Source organism: Uranotaenia lowii, chromosome 2, assembly GCF_029784155.1.
Source record: "Uranotaenia lowii strain MFRU-FL chromosome 2, ASM2978415v1, whole genome shotgun sequence".
NCBI lineage: Eukaryota > Metazoa > Arthropoda > Insecta > Diptera > Culicidae > Uranotaenia > Uranotaenia lowii.
The window spans coordinates 391,056,185-391,076,446 of NC_073692.1; the positions used below are offsets into that span (position 1 = coordinate 391,056,185).

The 20,262-nt window shown below is 39.1% G+C and overlaps 1 protein-coding gene across 1 annotated transcript; it reads right to left on the minus strand.

The window, feature by feature from the left end:
* LOC129746240 (two pore potassium channel protein sup-9) lies at positions 1-2,518 on the minus strand. Its single transcript, XM_055739805.1, has 4 exons — positions 2,212-2,518; positions 1,920-2,152; positions 608-1,269; positions 1-546 (listed from the first exon to the last, which is right to left on the minus strand). Exons 2-4 carry the CDS (start codon positions 2,044-2,046, stop codon positions 187-189), a joined length of 1,149 nt encoding a protein of 382 aa, XP_055595780.1. The 5' UTR covers positions 2,047-2,152; positions 2,212-2,518; the 3' UTR covers positions 1-186.
* Positions 2,519-20,262: the final 17,744 nt, after the last annotated feature.

A 20,262-nucleotide genomic window follows, 5' to 3' on the forward strand; every position in this document is an offset into this window, starting at 1 on the left:
TTGAATTTCATGAATTATTTTATTAATTTCTAATTCGTCCGATTGCTCCCAATCATTAGTGCTAAAAATAGTACTTTTCATAAAAATTTAGACCTTAACATATTCTTACGCTACGCCCTTAGCTCTAAGCTTCACTACCAGTTATCATTTTGCTTTGTTTTTACCCATAGTTTTGTTCTCCTATAGCTAGACCGAAGCCCGGCCCTGATTCGATTGGAATTCGTAACGCAACGGCCCGGCCAGTCCCTCGTCATCCGTTTCCTCCAGCTCGTACTCGGCGTACCGTAGCCCTTCACCGGGAATCATTCCACCAGCTACCGGGGACCGCAGTTCGGCCATTTCCGAACAATCCATCAGCGGATAGCGATAACTGGCGTCCATGATGTACCCGATGTCCGACTCCGGGATGTCGTACTTCTGCGGCGGACAGTTGGTGCACATTCGGCTGGGCCCGGAAATTGACACACGCTCGTAGCACTTCCGGTCGGAGTCGCTCGAGTTTCCAGTGATAATGTCACCGTCCAGTTTGACCGCGATTTGAAGGGCCTGCAAGGAGAGAAACAGTTTGTTTAGGTTTCAGAACATTTGGTGAGAATTTTCTGTATACCTGAATCGCTTGTGCTTCGTCTCGCTTTTCATCCTCGGTGTTCATGGTGACGAATCGAAGAACCAGAAGATTCAAGGAAGCAGCAACCACTGCCAGACCGAAGAGAATGAAGATCAAGGCGAATGCCACGTACTCAGGCTTTTGGTTCAGGGCATTGTCCTTCTGCAGAGCCACCATATCCCCAAAACCAATTGTGGTTAGTGTAATAAAACAATAATACACCGAATCGAAGTAAGACCAATTTTCGAATTTGCTGAACGCAGCTGCTCCTCCAGCGATTGTTAGGGAACTCAGCGTCGTTACGACCAGAATCAAATCCACCTCCGACGCTATAGCTTTTTTGCAGTTGAATGAAGTTTTCACCGCATGAACGATAACACTACTAAGCTTATTGACCCGTTCGCCGATACTCTGGAACATGACCAGACCCAGAGGAATTCCGATGGCGGCATAGCACATGGTGAAAATCTTCCCACTCACGGTCGAGGGAGTCGAGTGGCCATACCCGATGGTCGTTAGAACCGTAGTGGCGTAGTAGAAGGCTCCGGAAAACTTCCACTGCTGGCCGGCCTTGTGCGGTTCCGACTTCATGATTACCGTTTCGATTACCTTGAAATCCTCGGCCGATATGTTGTACCTCGAAATGAGTACGCTTTCGATTGCTAAAAGATGGAAGATTAAATTTAGTGGAATAATCTTGGTCGGCCAAACCCTCTAGAAGCCAAGTTGAGAGGCTGATGGATTTTAAAAACTGAAATAAATTACTGCTCAACTGATCAAATATCACAAAAAATGTCATAGTTTCACGTTTCCCAATAAGGGGATTTCAAATGGATAAAACAAACAAAATTTATCGGTTATTATTAGCATGAACAAATTCTCATAGCAATTTGCAAATATCTTCTGAAGAATCTCTGAAGTAACTGTGTGAAGATGTCAACGTCTTTGCGCATTTTTTTACAATTGCTTACGCAGTGCAGCACTGAAAAAGGAATCAACTTCTTCCATTGCTTGTATTGAAGTTCATGTAAAAATATTTCAATACTGCTGATAATCTTTCTCAATCTCACCAATTCTAAAAGCTTTCATGGAATATTTGAACGAAAATCTGATACTTTCAAGATGACATAGTCCCAAACAATTCATAAAAAGTTAACCCTACGAAACATTGTTGTCGATGGTCGGAAAACATAATATTTTTGTTAAAAGTTCTAATCATGTCTCAAATATTATTTTTCGATAACTTTTTAACGATTTCAACTTTTGTAAATTAGGGTTCTTCAGGGTTCAAAGTCATTTTTCCCTAGCTTACCATTTAAAGCCTTCCAGCGTTTTTTCTCCGTTTCCGACTCGAGGGCATCGAAAACGGCCGCTCCGATCAGCAGATACGTGAATGTGCACACAATCAACGAGATTGTCCGGACGTTTTGCTTCTTCATTGCTTTGGCTAACTATATTAGTATAGTGCTTCTTTCTTAATTATAGACTTCTAAAATTGGTATCTATAAAAAGGTGTACTTATGGTGAACACGGAAAACTTGTGACCTGTAAAAACGGATGTGAATTAGCATACCATAAAAGCAAACATCAGAAAAAACTCTTACGTGATGAACACTTTTGCACTGAAAAATGGAAGCGAATTCCTGACATTCAATATCCTTGGCCTCTGGGAGCTGTCTCGGGGAAGTTCTTTCTTATCTAGCGGCCATGGTGAATCGTTAAGCACCAAGTACCATGTTTCGACCAGCGAAAGATTGGTTCCGCTAAACTATTTGGCACTATTTTCCGTACAAAATTTAATTCCTCTTCAACAGAAGAAGTCTACCACTCGGAAAAACCTATTGCAGATAATTTATCGATCGGTTTTTCCTCTCAGCGTTGTTTCACATCATACTGGACCAGATTTTGACAGTTCTGACCGAAGCTAGAGCAGCAGAGAAGGACGGTTTTGGGAGATTTTTCTTTGTTCCCGTTTGCCCGAAGACCCGAAGAACTTTCCCGCGTTTTCCCTTCCAACTAATTCAGGACGCAAGGGCGCATGCCCCACGTGGCTCCATCCACGTGCTGTCACAATCATCTGGATTCTGCCGTGTGACGGATAAGGGTTAGAGACAAACGGCAGAGATGTTATCACGCGGGATGAATGAAACGATAAAAATCTATGACGTATAAGAGTCGCGAGTTTTTTATGTGTTGCCTGTATTCTAACGTCATTCATCGATAAATTTAGCACGTCATACTATATGGTTTTCTGTCGAACCGTTTCATTTGAAAAAGGATATCTTATTACAACTTGAGACTAAAAATAACTTAGAACTCGACGTTCGTCAGTTGAATCCTGTAATGTGCATCGATTGGTTATGGGACTTCACATTCTATAATGCCGTAGCATTGACACAAAATATCTTCACAAAATGAGGGCTTTTGATATAGCAGCAGTTTCTTCCTGAGCCGCTGTCCGTGAGTTCGAGCCCAAAGTAAACATCGATCACAGTTGTACCGGATAAATTTTTCAAAGACTGTTCGCCAACTTCATCGTTTATATAAGTCGCGAATGACAAAAAGATGTTAAAACGATCATAGTCATAAAAAAAAATCTTCACATAATGTGGCATGAAGACTGTACTCTAAAAAAGTGTAACACTTTCTTTTGAATCTACATGGATAGTAATTTTATGTTTAAATGTTTACATTTTTTGATTATCTGTCGATAATAGGTTTCGAAGTAACGGTCTTCGACAAAGTTGTTCGGCAGAAAATTTCCTTTAAAGATTTAAATTGGCATAAAAACCATAAGCAAGTTTGTTACCATAGACGAAACAAAAATGATGTTGACTCTAATTCATTAATTCATGTAAACGTCACTTGAAAATTCTGCAAAAAAAAATCATGGATAAGATTTGAACCAGAACAAAGCTTTGGAAACCCCAAGATTTGAAAATTTCCAAAATTATCCCTCAGTTTGTTTCCACAATAGCTTGGTTCTAAATCCAAAAAATACATGGTGGAGAAACGCGAGATCCGTGATACATCAGCTGAACGGGAAACTATCAACCTGCCTCGCTGAATATCGTTGACTGACTGTGGCTCACGACACGACAAGACCGGCTCAGCCGTCGTTACTCGTGTGCAGGGATGTCAACCTTCCAGATTTTGTCTGGATCTTCCAGACTTTTTGACCTCCGGCCAGACTTTTTTTTTGGTATCCAGACTTCCAGATTTTAAGTATTTCTTCCAGACAATTCCAGACATTTTTTGATTGACAAAGTTTTTTTTTCAAAATTTTAATCTATTTTGGCATTATTGACTACTTGAACTGACTGTGGTGGAGTAGAGTTGTTCGAGCTCACTTCGCTCTTATCAACAGCCCGGTGGGTTTTGTTCCCACCAAATGACTCTGACCAAGTTTGAATCATAATCGTCCGAATTCGGACGAAAACTGTCTAGAATTTGACATTACTCGGTCCGAACGTGCATACTGGGTGAATTTGGAATCATTTCGTCCCGAACTTGTTTCATCACTGCGCTGTGTGAAAAGGCATATTTAAATACAACGCGACCAGCCGACGGCCATTCTTTTCTTGGTGTTTTCGTGGCATGAAAACACGCGTTCTTGCGTCCCGTCCGCGGAAAGTGACTGGTTTTTCGGGAATTTTTGAGAAGTTTGAGACAGAGAAAGTGCGGTTTCGAAATGGTAAGGTTTGCTAAATTTTTTAAATATGCCCGAGCTGATTTATTATTTCAATCTGAAACCTGAGACTTAAATGAAAAGACTGTGTTGATACTTACGATTTATCCCGGAGAAATTCCCGGACCCGTTTTCTTCGCGACCACGTTCGAGCAAAACCAAAACCGATTGTTTTGGTTTCGTCCTCTTTCGTCAATTCGCATATTGAGAACAATAGCGGTTGACAGTTAATGATGGTCAATGATGATGACAACAATATAAATGTTGTCATCATGCACGCTAAACTCAGCCAACACAGCAAGTGGTTATGAGTTACCCTGCAGTGTTGGCAGTTTATTCTGGGTGGTTAGCCCAGAATACGATAGTATTTAAGGAATGATTCTGAGTTGAGAATCACCTAGGTTAAGCGACAAGATTGTTATCGCTATAGGTCTAAGTTAGCTTATAAGGACTTGACGAACAGAAATGAATAAATGGTATCTCATTTCCAAACCGATTCCCTGTTGCTAAATCATTGAATTCAACAGGTTATGGGCCCAGATACGTCTGGTGAGGAAAATAAGAGATAGCGATAGAGGGGTACTCTAGAAAAATTATTCGAAAACTTGCGGTTAGCAAGTCCAGGAGCATTCCAGCCAGCCAGAGGTCCGAAGAGGTCAGCCAGAGGTCCCACGAGGTCATCCAAAGGTCCCAAGAGGTCAGCCAAGGTCCGAAGAGGTCAGCCGAGGTCATCCAGGAATCAGTCGAGGTCCGAGGTGGTCAGCCAAGATGTCCCAAGCCCAGGTCCCGAAGAAGGAAGCGAGGTCCACCAGGAATCCGGAGGAACCAGCAGCCAAGGAACGATCCCGGGAATGGTCGGTTTCCGAGAGGGTTACTCTCGACTCCGCCAGTTGCCCAGCCCGGGGAGGGCCGTCTTCCGAGAGGGGTACTCTCGATGCCGTCACCAGTCACGCTGCGGGTAGCATGCTTCCATGCTGCGAAGGTCTCCTCCCGGCCTTCTTTTCGACGGCCGGGAGGAGACCTTCGCAGCATGGAAGTGGAGGATTGAGCGCCGATTAGTCGCTAAAAACCTCATCCACACCATGGTGCGAACCCCTGAGGAAGACGACTGCGCCATCCCAATGAAGGAGCCCGCAGAGGAGGAACGGCGCCTGGTAGCCCTCCGGAAGCGCAAAAACGAGGACTCCGAGGCACTTGACGAGATTGTGATGGCCGTCAACAACATCGTCCTTAACCGCATAATCGGGGTACGATATGCGAAGGAGGCCATGGACATCTTGGTGAAGACGTACCAGCGCGTTGGCACCTATTCTTGGATAGCGATGCGCGATAGGCTCCATGACCTCAAACACCGGAGGAACATCAGATCGTTGAGTCAATTGTTTGAGGAATACGATCTGATTGTTCGGGAGCTTGAGCGCATGGGTGCAAACATCCCGGCGGATGAAAAGGTTCACGCACTGATCTCGGCGGTTCCCAATGATTACAACCATGTCAAAGGGGCTTTGACCGTTCTACCGATTGCGGACCTTTGCGCAAAACCGATACTGGAGCTGAAAAGGATGTTCCTGGACGCAGAGCTAACATCCCAAAGTCGAGGGGATTTTCCAACAAGGAATGCAGCACCAAACTCCGCGATGAAGGCCCGAAAGGCGGAGAAAATCATTTGCTTCGGGTGTGGCGAACCGGGGCACTACAAAAATCGTTGCCCAGCCCAACGTAAAGGCCGACGTGGAAAAATTATGGTGGCCGTTGAAGCTCGACGCTCAACTGCTGGGGTTACCAGCGGACGAAAAGAGCGCAGGGTCAGATTTGTCGTCGATTCCGGCGCCACCCAGCACATGGTCCAGGATGAAGGACTTCTCCAGGACGTCAGAGACCTTGCCGAGCCCGTCATTATTGAAACGGCTAAATCTGGCGAGAGTTTACGTGCGAAGAAAACTGGCAAAGTTGTTTTGAAAAGCGTAGTTGGAAAGTCAATAAAGCCCATAATACTCTACAACGTTCTTTTTATACCCGAACTGGAAGAGAATTTACTCTCAGTTCGAAAATGCACCGAGAACGGGAAAAGGGTGATTTTTCTGGGCAACCAAGTTCGGTTCGAATATTCTGGGGAGGTGTTTGCTGAAGGAAAAATCATTGACAGCTTGTATTGTCTTGATTTTCTGTGGTCTGGTCAGTCTCATCGGAAAGCGCTGCTTGGAAGCCATACGACGACACAAAAATGGCATATGAGGCTAGGTCATCTTGGTCTCGCGTCAGTACAGCAGCTGGTTCGCGACAAAATGGCAGAGGGTATCTGTCATTTACCAGCCAAAACTGAAAACCAAGCTGTCTGCGAAAGCTGCATGGCAGGAAAACAGACAGCCAACAAATTCAACAATGCAAAGCTCCCTCGGTCGGTTAGACCACTCGAGCTTGTGCACTCCGACGTTTGTGGGTACATGGAGGTGCCGACGTTTGACGGGTTCCGCTATTTCGTCACCTTCATCGATGACTATACCCACTTCATGGTCGTGTATCTGCTCAAGCACAAGAGCGAAGTCTTCGAGCGGTTTAAACACTACGAGGCGATGACTACAGCACGCTTCGGTCAGAAGTTGTGTAACCTGCGATGCGACAACGGGCGTGAATACATCAGCAACGACTTTCAACGACATTGTTCTGAGAAAGGAGTTCAGATGGTATTCACGGTCCCATACACTCCGCAACAAAACGGCGTCAGCGAACGAGCCAACCGAACTCTGATGGAAAAGGCAAGGGCGATGCTCCATGGCAGCAAGCAACCGAAGGCTATGTGGGGCGAAGCGATCTTGTGCGCTGCGTACCTGACGAACCGGTCACCAACACGGGGTCTTGTGGTTAACAAGACTCCCTATGAAATGTGGTTTGGTCGAAAACCCAGGCTGAATAATCTTCGGATTTTCGGGTGCCCAGCGTACGCAAAGATTCCGAAGGAAAAGCGGCAAAAGCTCGATGCTAAATCCAAACGACTCGTTTTCGTGGGCTATGCTAACAACGGGTTCAGGCTTTGGAACGAGTCGAGTCGATCCATTGAAATTCATCGAAACGTAGTCTTCGATGAAACCAGCATGATGGAGCATGAACAAAACTACGTAGAGCCACTCCCATCATCCATCGAGAAGCCCGAGGTTTCTACAGAGCCAGAATCAACATTTGAGCGGTTAGCCAATGTTACAGAACAACAAAACACTGTCGAGCGGTTAGCCGAAGTGTCATCACCCGAACCCACATCCGAGCGGTTAGCCGATGTACCTGTTAATCCCATTCAAACTGTGAGCAACAGTGCGATTGAGGATCAAGGTTGCGAAATCTCATGAGATTGAGATTTTTTTGAGTGAGATTTTCCCTTTTTGAATCTCAGTGTGATGTTAGGTAATCTCATCGTGAGTATCACAAGCGGTTTTTGTCTTGAATGTCAACGCCTGCTCAGCCTGAGAATCACGAGCAGAAAAACTACTTTTTGGAGGGCAGAGTTGCCATGGAATAATATTTGTGCAAGCGCTTGAACAATGAAACAATGAAACAAGTTTTATAGTTCAGAAAAAGCTGAGCATACCACAACTTTTTAAAAACTTTCATTTATACTTGATGAATGTTAAAGGCCAGTTATAAATTTTTTAAACATTTTTATAGAGAACAAACTGTTAAAAGCTCAGTATAATCAGGTTGATGATAAGAATTCGTTTTTTTTATATCTGTCTAAAGCAAAGTTGCGAAATCTCGTTCAGTTAAGATTTTATCGAGTGAGGTTCTTCCTTTTCGAATCTCAGTGTGAAATGTTAACGTTGATTGTGAATGAAGTTTAGATTTTAAAACATCTTTCTGAAGAATGTACTATCATGACTTGTAAGAATCTAATTATAATATATAATATAATATATAATATTGATTATAATAGTCTTAGTTTAATGAAAGTTTTACAGGATGAGCAAAAAGTTTTTAAGACCAAATATGTTAATCAGTCTCGCTCGTATTCAGAGGATTAAAGACATGCAAGTTATGAAATTGTATTTCCTACAGTAATGTACTTTTAAATCTCTTAAAAACATTGATGCAAAGTTTTGCAATCATGGAAAAGAACCGAAAACATTGAAATGCCCTAGCTCAAAATTCTTCAAAAAATCCCAATGGCTTAATTTGCTTGCCAGAAAAAAACATTTCAAATCTTCTGGACATTACAAAAAACCATTAAAAAATTAGCAAAATCTGAATAGCTAAATATTTGATTATTATAAATACTAACACAAAAAGTACCGCAAAGACAACTGAGCTGGGAAACACTAAAATTCAGAATTAAAATTATAAGGATCCACCGGGCATAATTTTACAAATTTAGTATCTTTGATTTACCGAAAGTTTTTTGTCAAATTTGCAGAACAAAGTTTTATGATTTTATTTATAGCATTTGAGTTATGCTTCGCTTTTACTTGTACCGGCAACCTTAAAAACGAAGTTGAAATTTATAGGTAGCTATGTAGAGTTCTAATATAAATGAAGAAAAAAGTTTCTTAATCTTCCAAACCAATTAAATTTTAATATATAAAAATTAAAAGAAGATTGTTACCAACGAAAAACCATTCAAAATAAAACGCATGGCATCCCAGCTTATGCAACCGGCTGGAATCGACTACATATGAAAAGCATTTATGAACCAAATAAAAAGTAATAGAGAAATATCAAAATTTTCCTTTTCAAATGAAAGCGGAGGTTTGTAGCTTCTATCCTAACGGTTAATCTTTTTTATTTCAATTTAAAAAAGACATTTTAATGATTTTTTATGCATTTTAAAGATTTTCTTTTTCAAGAGAAGGAAAGCCGGTTTTATTTACACCGGCTCACAGATCTTTTTCAAATATTATCTCGACTCAATGATGTTTGAAATTCCCGCATGATGTTTGAAATTCCCTGTGGGAAATTTCTGAAGTAGAAAACATGATCGTTGCACAAAAAAGTAGGATATGATTCATACCAGCCTATCTAATGTCCGATAAATTCAGTTCTTCTATTAAGAGCGTTTCCAGATGATTTATAGAATTCTAAATAGAAAAAAGAATATGACAGAAATAATAATGTGCCATTTAATACTAAGATTGATCAATATTTTTGTACTACCATTTGGAGTAATTGTAAAATCGCTTCTTTTGTTAAGCGGCCTTACTTCTATTTTTTTGATTTTTATCTTATGAGCTTTAAGACACATGCATCAGAAATAAATTGTTCTTTAATTATCATAGCTGGATTTTTTAACGATTTTTGAGTACGTTTAAAAATTCCCTTTAAAAGAAATTCGTGAAACCCTTGGAAAAAACACTGTTCAATTTTAGTAAAATGGCTAGTTTGGACTGTTAATTGATCATTCACAGCCCAGTTATCTTTTTGAAGTGGTCTTTGTGAAATCGGGAATGTTAAGATTGGTTTCGAAAATTGGTTTTCTCTACGGTTGTTCCGGATCTCTTACAGTCTCTAAGTGACTATTACTGTCAAAAATTCTGCAGAAAATTGCACCACCAATGAGAAGTTTGGAACAGAGAAGGGATGTCAAGGACCAAGGACGTTTAAAAAAAGATCGTTTGAAAAGAGAATTAAATAAACGTTGAAACAAAGGACAGCTTATATTTGTTAGAATATATGATCTTTATTAATATTTCCAAATTTAGATATCCTTCACTCGTACACAACATGCTCTGAAGAAGGGATCGCATGAAATTTGATGACTGTGATCATATTACAGTTCAACATATTTTTTTTTGTATGTCAACAGCCGAGAAAATACAAAAAAAAAACCTAAAAAAATCTGAGTTTTGATCTTTTTTTTGTCAAAATTTCAGCCCTTGAGAGTTAAAACAAATATCGATTTGATTTTTCTATTTATGTATTCTATGCTTAGCTAACTAAGCATATTTAACTGATTTCAAATAGCCAGAAAATCGATTAGAAATGTTGCTTTTAATCCCATATTATGTTGCTGCTTTTAATTTTGAAAACCGACAAAGCGTCAACGAGTGAATTTTATATTTTTTTATTTAAGTCGTCTTGACTATGAAATTATGTTAAAAATTGTTCAGTACCAAAGCACCGTATTTGCAAATAATATTATAAAAATTAAAGTGTTGTTCTCAAAATTTATAAGGTAGTGTGTTGTGTACATAGACACTTTTTAAAACGTAGGTACCACGAGCTTTAACTCTTTCGTTATTAAAAAGTTTCAATAAGCTCCAATCATTAAAGCGCTCTTATTTTTTTTATATTGAAGCGTTTGGAGTCGTTCAACTTGGCGTGTCGCTAGTATGAAAAGCTAATTACATTATATGATACATTCAAATATTTGTCGTCAAAAAATAGTAGGGAAAAAAGTGGGGAATATAGCTGAAGATTTCTCTAATGGGATTCTGGATTTGTGATTTTTTTCTAGATGTGATGCTCAGCGAATTTTGTTTGACATCGAAAGCTTTGAGCATCACAACGAAATTCATTGTGCTGCTTAAATGATACTCATCACGATGAGTATCAACTTCAAATGATAATCTGAAATCTTGCAACTCTGTTGAGGATGAACCCGGCGAAAGCGACTATGAAAGTAGTGCAGAATTCCCAGACGATGAGGACGACGATGATGTACAAAATTCCGTCGACCCGGAACCGGCGCTGAGACGAAGTCAGCGAACTCGAGGAGTTACTCAGCGGTACGTGGCCAACGTAGCCGCTGTTATTGATGAAGAGCTACCTCAAAACATCTACGAATTGAAGCGCCGAGACGACTGGGAATCCTGGAAGACCGCCATTGACGAGGAGATGACTGCCTTAGCAGAAAACAAGACTTGGGAAGCGGTCAGCTTACCCACAGGTCATAGAAAACCCATTCTATCGAAGTGGGTGTTCACCATAAAGGATGACGGTCGCTACAAGGCACGATTGGTTGCAAAAGGGTGTTCTCAGAGACCAGGACTGGACTACTGGGAGTGTTCGCACAGTCTTGGCGTTGGCAAACGAACTCCACATGGTCGTTCATCAGATGGACGTCAAAACTGCATTTCTTAACGCAAATTTAGAAGAGGTTATCTTCATGCAGTTGCCAAATGACGACATCGGCAAATCGAAGGTGGTTCGGCTACAGAAAAGCCTGTACGGCTTGAAACAAGCGGGCCGTGCTTGGAATCAGCGATTCGACGACGAGATACGAAAACTTGGTTTCGTTCCGTTGAAGAGTGACTGCTGCGTTTACCGATCCTGCAAGCGAGGGCTCATTCTCATCCTGTACGTGGATGACATCCTGATTTCCGGCAAAGATTTATCAGAGGTTATCTGGATAAAAACCGAGCTTGGAAGGCTATTCCAAATGAAGGATCTGCTGGAGGTCAAGACTTTCTTGGGAATGACCATCAAGCGAGATTTCAGCAAGAGCATCATCGAGATTTCGCAGGATACGTCGAGAAGGTTTTGCAGCGATTTGGTATGGCCGATTGTAAACCCGTAGGCACACCACTTGACACCAACGTTCGGTGGACAAAGCTGGACGATGGTGAAGTTATCACCGAACAGCCGTTCAAGGAATTGATCGGTTGTCTCCAATATCTGGCGACATCTTCAAGGCCAGATATCTGTGCAGCGGTTAGCGCACTGAGCAAATACCAGGCCAGCCCGGCGGATAGGCACTGGCAAGGCCTGAAGCGTGTTCTGCGATACCTTCGAGGTACGACCGATACGGCGTTGGTATACCGCAGAAACGCGAAACCGGAAATACTCATCGGATATGCAGACGCAGATTTCGCTAACGATTCCGATGATCGAAGATCTGTATCGGGCTATGCGTACATGATCTTCGGGAATTTGATTTCGTGGTCAACGAAACGTCAGCAGACGGTCAGTCTCTCATCGACCGAAGCTGAGATTGGAGCGCTGTGCCATGCGGTGAAGGAAGGTTTGTGGCTAACAAACTTCTTGGATGAATTGGGTGTGGTTAGCACTCCTTTCACATTGATGGAGGACAACATCCCATGCATCCAGTACCTGCAGGAGGCGAGGACCCATCAGCGGATGAAACACTTGGATGTCAAGTACGCGTTCATCAGAGAGATCATAAGAAGCGGTCAGCTTTCTTTGCGACATATCTCAACTGAGGATCAGCCAGCTGATGCGTTCACGAAGGCGTTACCAAGGGCGAGGCATGCGAAGCTGTTCAGCACTCTCAATTTGCGAATTGAGGGGAGGTGTTGATACTTACGATTTATCCCGGAGAAATTCCCGGACCCGTTTTCTTCGCGACCACGTTCGAGCAAAACCAAAACCGATTGTTTTGGTTTCGTCCTCTTTCGTCAATTCGCATATTGAGAACAATAGCGGTTGACAGTTAATGATGGTCAATGATGATGACAACAATATAAATGTTGTCATCATGCACGCTAAACTCAGCCAACACAGCAAGTGGTTATGAGTTACCCTGCAGTGTTGGCAGTTTATTCTGGGTGGTTAGCCCAGAATACGATAGTATTTAAGGAATGATTCTGAGTTGAGAATCACCTAGGTTAAGCGACAAGATTGTTATCGCTATAGGTCTAAGTTAGCTTATAAGGACTTGACGAACAGAAATGAATAAATGGTATCTCATTTCCAAACCGATTCCCTGTTGCTAAATCATTGAATTCAACAGACTGATATGATTTCTAAGTCAGAATCCGAAAAACTCAGAAAAAATTGTTTAATGGGCATATTCCCCAACTCGAATCAGTTACTAGAAACGAAAACTCTGTAATCAATTTACATTTGTTTCTAGTATAAACATCACAAGTAGTTATTAAAAATTCATAATAATGTGCCTACGTAACATTCCAAACTGGATCATCTACATACATCACAACTTATCGAATTTTACGCCAGACACAAACGCTTCAAACTTTCCAAATCAAATCAGTACTATTTTTGTTTAAATTCAGCAGCTATGTTGTTAAACATATATTGTGAAATTGCAAAAGAAATTGAAAAACAGTTTTAGACGTTTCATAGCCATTGAAACGGTAGACATTGACTAATTCAACGTCGCAATCTAGGCTCTGCTAAACTTGGCTGAGATTTCTCAAAATGGTGTTAGTTGTCTTTAACGAATACATAAACATTGAAACCTACGATGTCTTGTTTAAAATCGTATGTACTCAAGTTATGTTATTTAATGTTACAAAAATTATCTCGACAAGCCTCGTTGGACAAATGCTCGACACGAAGATTTAAATAATTTGCTTTTTATATTTACAGTGTTTTTCGGTAATCTATAACTTTCGGTCAAAATGCCCTAGAATCCACTGCATGGTTTGCATTCAAGTTATTTTATAGACAAATTAATTCACGCTGTGAAAATATACTTCAAAAGTCGTTCTTAAAATATCTTTTACTTTTACAATTTCTCCTCCGAGGAAAAATTCTAAATCCATTTTTTAAGCTGAATTTTTTGCATTACTTGATAGAAAGGTTTTAACAATGAAAAAAAGTTTTTCAATATTACCAATCTAGATATGACTGTATGCAATCAGAAAGGAACAAAATCTTTAACTTTTTTTTTCCAATTTGGATCCCGATAACTTTTAATTTATGAATAATAACAATAATAACAATTTATAACAATGAATCTGCGATTTGAAATAACAATTTCTAAATGAACCTAGATTCCGGAATATAAATTGCTAAACAGATGGTTTATATTCTGAACTTTTAATTTATGATATAACGTATTATTTTAAAATTTTAGTATTGAAATAAGCTTCTCAACACCTGGGTAGGAGGATAGAAACTCGCTGCATCATTTTTCATAGCCAAACATTGAGATAGTGGTTGATGTGTTTCGATTTCAAGGATTTGTGATGTACATTACCAACCAAATGCATTCTTATTTTTGAAAAATCATTTATTTTGGCAGAAATTAACCCAATAACTGGATAGAGCTGTTGAAACTTTGCATTTTGGAACCGACAAAAGCTCAACGTGATATTATTTTTCAAATTTTCTAAAAGGAATGATAAAGCTTAATACAATAACCCAAAGAAAATAAAAGAATCAATGTTTGCACTGGTCGGTGAAATGATCAGAAAAATTTGATGTTCGGGCGTTTTTTTCGTTTTTCGATTCTATTCTCCCCGACTAGCTCAACACTACAATGTTCCAGACATTTATACCCATTTCCAGACATTTCGGCCCAATTGTTCCAGACATTTTTTGAAAATAGGTGGCAACCCTGCTCGTGTGTATGTCGATGTAGAGAATACCGACGGGAAAAGGCATAGCGGCCGAGAGAGTGTACTGCTTGCAATAATCGGCTACACATCTCTCCTCCACACTAAGAAAAAAAAATGATAAAATTCTCTCGGTTTCAAATCTTGCCTGCCATTCTATTTTTTTACTTATCCAAAAATTTTCGCTCTTAATTTTTTAAGTATTCGAAGGTTGGCCTCTTAAAAGAAGAGTTGAGAGCCCGTTTCAACTTTTTCTCTGTTAAACCTCCCGTCGCAAACTTTAGTCAGTTAAGAATTTCACCTCCATTTTGCTTTTGTTTCATTATAATTTTTTAATGGTAATATTCAATTATTATGTAACAACACAATATTTGTTATCAAAGTCAGAATATCTTTCGAGATTATAGAAAATGAACTGATCTTGATTAATATAAGTATTTTTTTTTTCCTCTCTATCCTCCTACAGCTCCTTCTAAAGTGGTCGACAACCTCTTAATCTGCTATACTTGCGTAACAGCATACAATGTAGTAGAGTCGGCCGAGTATTCGGCGCCGAATACCGCCAAAAAACCGTTAAGCCGAATATTCGGCTCACCGAATAGTTGAGCTAAGTATTCGGCCGAATAGGCCGAATAGGCCGAATATCTACTACACACTTGTAAAAGTTTTCAAATGACTTTGGATAATTTATAAAATACTAGCTGATCCCATACGAACTCCGTTTCGCTTTAAACTTGGAATATGTCATGAACAGTTTGTATGAAAGTCAATTGCAAGCATTTTCCAGATGCACTTCTGAAGTCATTGTTGAGTAATAATTGCAATAATATTAAACGATCACTTTCTCTTTCGTCTTTCGTCTGCTACTAAATTTGAAATCAGGAATCAATTGACCGTGCCAAAAAAACCCCGTGTATAATTTGCCCTTCCCTCAAAACTTTCGTATGCAAATTTTCAAAGTAATCCATTGCATAATAACGTCAATATAGCTAAAAACAGTTAAAAAATAATTCATATGAACGACCCCTTTCGTCGACCCCTGGCAAAACATTTGACATCTGAAATCGATTGCTCGTCCCTGAAAACTACCGTGTGCAAACTTTCATCTCAATCCGATGTATAGTCACGAAGATATTGCAAAAATATTGAAAGGTTAATATGGACGACCCCCTTTGCTGGCCTCTTACACTGAATTTAATACCTGAAATCCATTGCTCCATCCTCAAAACTCTCCTGTACCACTGGCCCCTTACACTGAATTTGATACCTGAAATCGATTGCACGCCAATCAAAACTATCGTGTATATATTTTCATCTGAATACGATGTATAATAACGTCAATATAGCAGAAAAAGCCAACAGTTTATATGGACGACCCCTTTGACCGACCCCTTACACAAAATTTGACACCTGAAATCGATTGCTCGTCTTTCAAAACACTCATGTGCAAATTTTCAACACGATCCGACGAAAAGTAACGTCAATATTGCGAAAACAATATTTGTCTTGTATGGACGACCCCCTTCAGAAGGGGTCAACCGAAAATCTAAAAACATTTTTCATCCTTCCTGGTCCTAATGAGCATTCATGCCAAATTTCAGACCTCTTGCTCTTAAGACGGCTGAGTCTATAGAGGACAAACAAACAAACAAACATACAGAAATTGCTTTTTATACATATAGATGGAAAAGTTTACAACACAATCATTAAAAACTTATGGATTCAGTTTCAGCAAAACATCTAAGGGGTATCCTCTTATCTTTCACTGTAGATCGTACAGGAGAATGCAGACAAGTGTCACTTTATCCTTTGATTTTAGTATATTTCTCATATTCTGGATATATTCAGGCTTGCCCATAAATCCAGCGAAGATTCCAGATAAATCAAATCTGTCCGGGATGTCCAGATGTTTTAAAATGTTTAATGTTTAATGTTTAATGTTTATTGTTAGGAGTACGTGTTTTTTAAAACATCCCGAATTTTGTCAGATTATTTGCTAAATCAAATAAAAAACTCAAATTTCTCCAAACTTTTAGTTTTAGTGTTCTATAATGATTTTTCAAAAATTTCAAAATAAACATAAATTTTGCCCTTTTTAATATTTTTTTCCAAAATCGTCTCGAATGCCTGACCATGATACGTGTGATTAAAAGTATAGTTTGCTTAAGGTTAAAGATCATCTATCTTTTCAACAACTATTTTGAAGATATCTTGCTCAAATTTGGCCTTCATCTAATTCAATGTTATTGAAGCAAATTCAAATAGCTTGGCGGCACCTGTTTCGACATTTTTATCCCAGTTTCTATAGGAATGCAATCTCTTTGAGGATAAACGCTCTAGAAGCGACTAGTCATCTGATGTCCTTTCAGTAATTGGTGACATTTTAAAAATCAGAAAGACCCCTACTTAAAAATATCTTGTAATTCATCATCCGATATTATCATTCAGTTGAAAATTATCGACTAAAGCACATGAGGAGCCTTCATATGAAAGAAATTGAAAGCATTGAAATAATCCCTTAAGTTTTTTTTCATTAAAACTCAATAGAATATTCGACCGAATATTCGGCCTATTTGGTACATCTCTACAATGTAGTGTATTTTATTGTATTTTTCTATTTTCCAATGTTGTTGTTGTTGGATGGATAAGCTTGCGATCAATCAAACTTCAATCGGAACTCCCATCGCGACTGGAAAATTAAACCTTTGATTGGAACTCCCATCAGTAAAATACGAAAATACTATAAATTAACCGTCAAAACACTCTTCACGATGGACCTCCCGATCCAACGAAAATTATAAAAGTTAACCTTTAAAACACTCTTCATGTTGGTCCTCCTAATCCAACGATAATTCGAAAAGTGAACCTTCAGAACACTTTTCATGTTGGTCCTCCCGATCCAACAAAATTTCGTAAAGTGATCCATCAGAACATACTCTATGTTGGTCCTCTCAATCCAACGAAATTTCGTTAAGTGCACCTTCGGAACACTCTTCTTGTTGATCCTTCCGATTCAACGATAATTCGTTACATGAACCTTCAGAAAACTTTTCATTTTGGTCCTCCCAGCTCAACGATAATTTATTACGTGAACATTAAGAATACTCTTCATGTTGGTTCTTTCGATCCAACGAAAATTATTAAAGTGAACCTTCAGAACACTCTTCATATTGGTCTTCCCGTTCCAACGATAATTCGTAAAGTGAACCTTCAGAACACTCTCCATGTTGGTCCCCCCGATTAAACGAAAATTATAACAATTAACCTAGAGAACTTTCTTCACATTAGTCCTTCCGATCCAACCAAATTTCGTAAAGTTAACATTCAACACAATCTTCGTGTTGGTCCTCTCGACCCAATGAAAATGATTAAAGTGAACCTAAAGAACACTCTTCATGGCGGTCCTCCCGATTCAACGAAAATTTCATAGAAGGATTCTTCAAAACGCTCTTCATGTTGGTCCTCCCGATCCAACGATAATTCGTGAAGTGAACCTTCAGAATACTCTTCATGTTGGTCCTTACGATCCAACGATAACTCGTTAAGTGAATTGGCTACATAGTTTACAATTGGCTATAAGTTATATTGAAAGAGAGCGGAGGCTTTTGAAAGCATTCTTCGCTGTATATTTGGCCGTTTATTGAGTCAAGCATTATGTTACACTTACTGATTTGCACTTCCACAGCCACTTCCACTTCCACCTCAAGAACTCAAGTACATATATTTTTTCTTTTTTTTTTCTTTTCAATCTTCTCCGGAGCATCCTTACGAGACTTATCAACGAAATATTTCTAGCTAGAGATTAGCTAGGTACCACTGAAAAGTTTGTTTTCAACCATTTTTACCTTGTAGAAATGATGTCTGCCATGTTTCTTAGTCAGCTGGACGAACCAGACAGAAAAATGACCACGAGTAATTCATTTCTGGTGTAAAATTTTGGATCAGGGGTTGGGAAATGGGGTCGTCCATATTAATTGTTCAATGTTTTGCTGTCGTGGTCACGCGTCAGATTTTGTTCAGATTTTAAACACTGGAGGATTTAGGGGCGGGCAGTTGATTTTAGGTGCACAATTTTGAATCAGGGATAGTAAAAACGGGTCATACATATGAAATATTTTCTGTTTTCGCGATATTGTCACGATTATTCATTGGATTGAAATGAAAACAACTACATGCGAGTTTTACAACACCGGCAATTGATTTCAGAAGTCGAATTTTGGGGCAAGGCGGCAAAATTTTCGTGCAGGGATCGGCAATTGTTCAATGATTTTGCAAAAATAACTTTACCATGCATCGAATCGAAACAGAAATTCACTCACGGGAGTATTAGCAAAATGAACTATCGATTCCTGGGTTCAAATTTTGAATCAAATGCCAGGAAAAGGGATCGTCCATATCCATTTTTTTCCTCTACAATTAGGTTACTATGTATCGGATCGAGGCGAAAATTCATACACGGGAGTTTCACGAACGCCGAATCCATTGCTGATTTCAAATTTTGTAACAAAGGACAGAAAAAAGGGTCGTTCGTATCATCTGCTTAAGATTTTTGCAGAAGTTTTTCTTTATAGCATCACAGATAAAAACGGGCAATCGAATTCTAATTTCATATTATCAGTTTCATGTCCTTGCAATCATTGCGTGATTTTGCATCCGAACAAGATAAAAATTCGTACACGGGTGTTCTCAAAAATTGTTTAACATCGTACGCAATATTTTCGTTAAATGCATCTCAATTTCATCTTACACACACTCATAACATATTAGCAATTAAAAGCGAAACGGAGTTCGTAGGATATCAGCTAGTTTGCTAATTACTTAGTATAACTAGCTTATAGCATTGCTGGACAAAATAAACTGTAGGATATCTCAAAGCGCTAAATGATGCGATAAAAAAAATTCGGATATTTGGTTGATTTAAAATTAAATTTGAACCGAAAATTGTCTTTCTGGGACTTTAGGATCGGCAAATTTATAAGGCATGTTTTGAGTTTTCTTTGAAAATAAATTAAAACTCGCCTCCAACCATTTCAACTAGAATGGCCCGTTTGTTTCTGCAAGAGTGATAAAATATAAGTTAAATTTTGATAATCATCACTGAATTAAAAAAAAATATTTAAAAATAACTTTACTAATAAAAATAACAAAAGCGAGAAAAGTGAAAAATAATAACAAAAATAACAAAATTCACAAACAGATAATTATGACAAAAAATGGAAAAAAAAAACAGAAAAGACTACCTATTATTAGTTAAATTAGAAAAATCACAAAAACAAAGTAATGAAAAACAACTTAATTCTGATCAGTATATTAAAAATGTTCGCTAATGCATACATTCTTAAGAGTATATCTGCAGTATAAAAACTATGGATGGTATGCCCCCAGTATTTTGTTACTTGAAACGGATGAAAATGTTATTTGAAACGGATCTCCATCCTGACCGGTATTTCGCATTTTCAAGCTTCAACGGTGTATTACCAATTTTGTCGACTTCTTTTCAGCTCAAATTTTGGGTTAATACCGTAGAAATTCTTCGCCCTTTAGGGTGTTTGATTCCGATGATCAAATGTAGATTTGGCCTATTAACAATTTGTTTCATAGAGCGCCAAATTTGCAACAGTTTTTGTACAAAAAAAATAAAAATCGTCTTAAAAAAACCTTGATGTACACATATTTTCTGTCACTTGGGATTTCGGATGCACAAATGAGTTTAGGAGTTCCAGTTA

Excerpts from the sequence above, each read along its gene's own strand:
- LOC129746240 (XM_055739805.1), bottom strand. The coding sequence starts at position 2,046 with ATGAAGAAGCAAAACGTCCGGACAATCTCGTTGATTGTGTGCACATTC. Across the intron at positions 1,270-1,919 it reads ACGCTGGAAGGCTTTAAATG|CAATCGAAAGCGTACTCATT; the intron begins GTAAGCTAGGGA and ends TCCATCTTTTAG. Across the intron at positions 547-607 it reads ACGAAGCACAAGCGATTCAG|GCCCTTCAAATCGCGGTCAA; the intron begins GTATACAGAAAA and ends CTCTCCTTGCAG.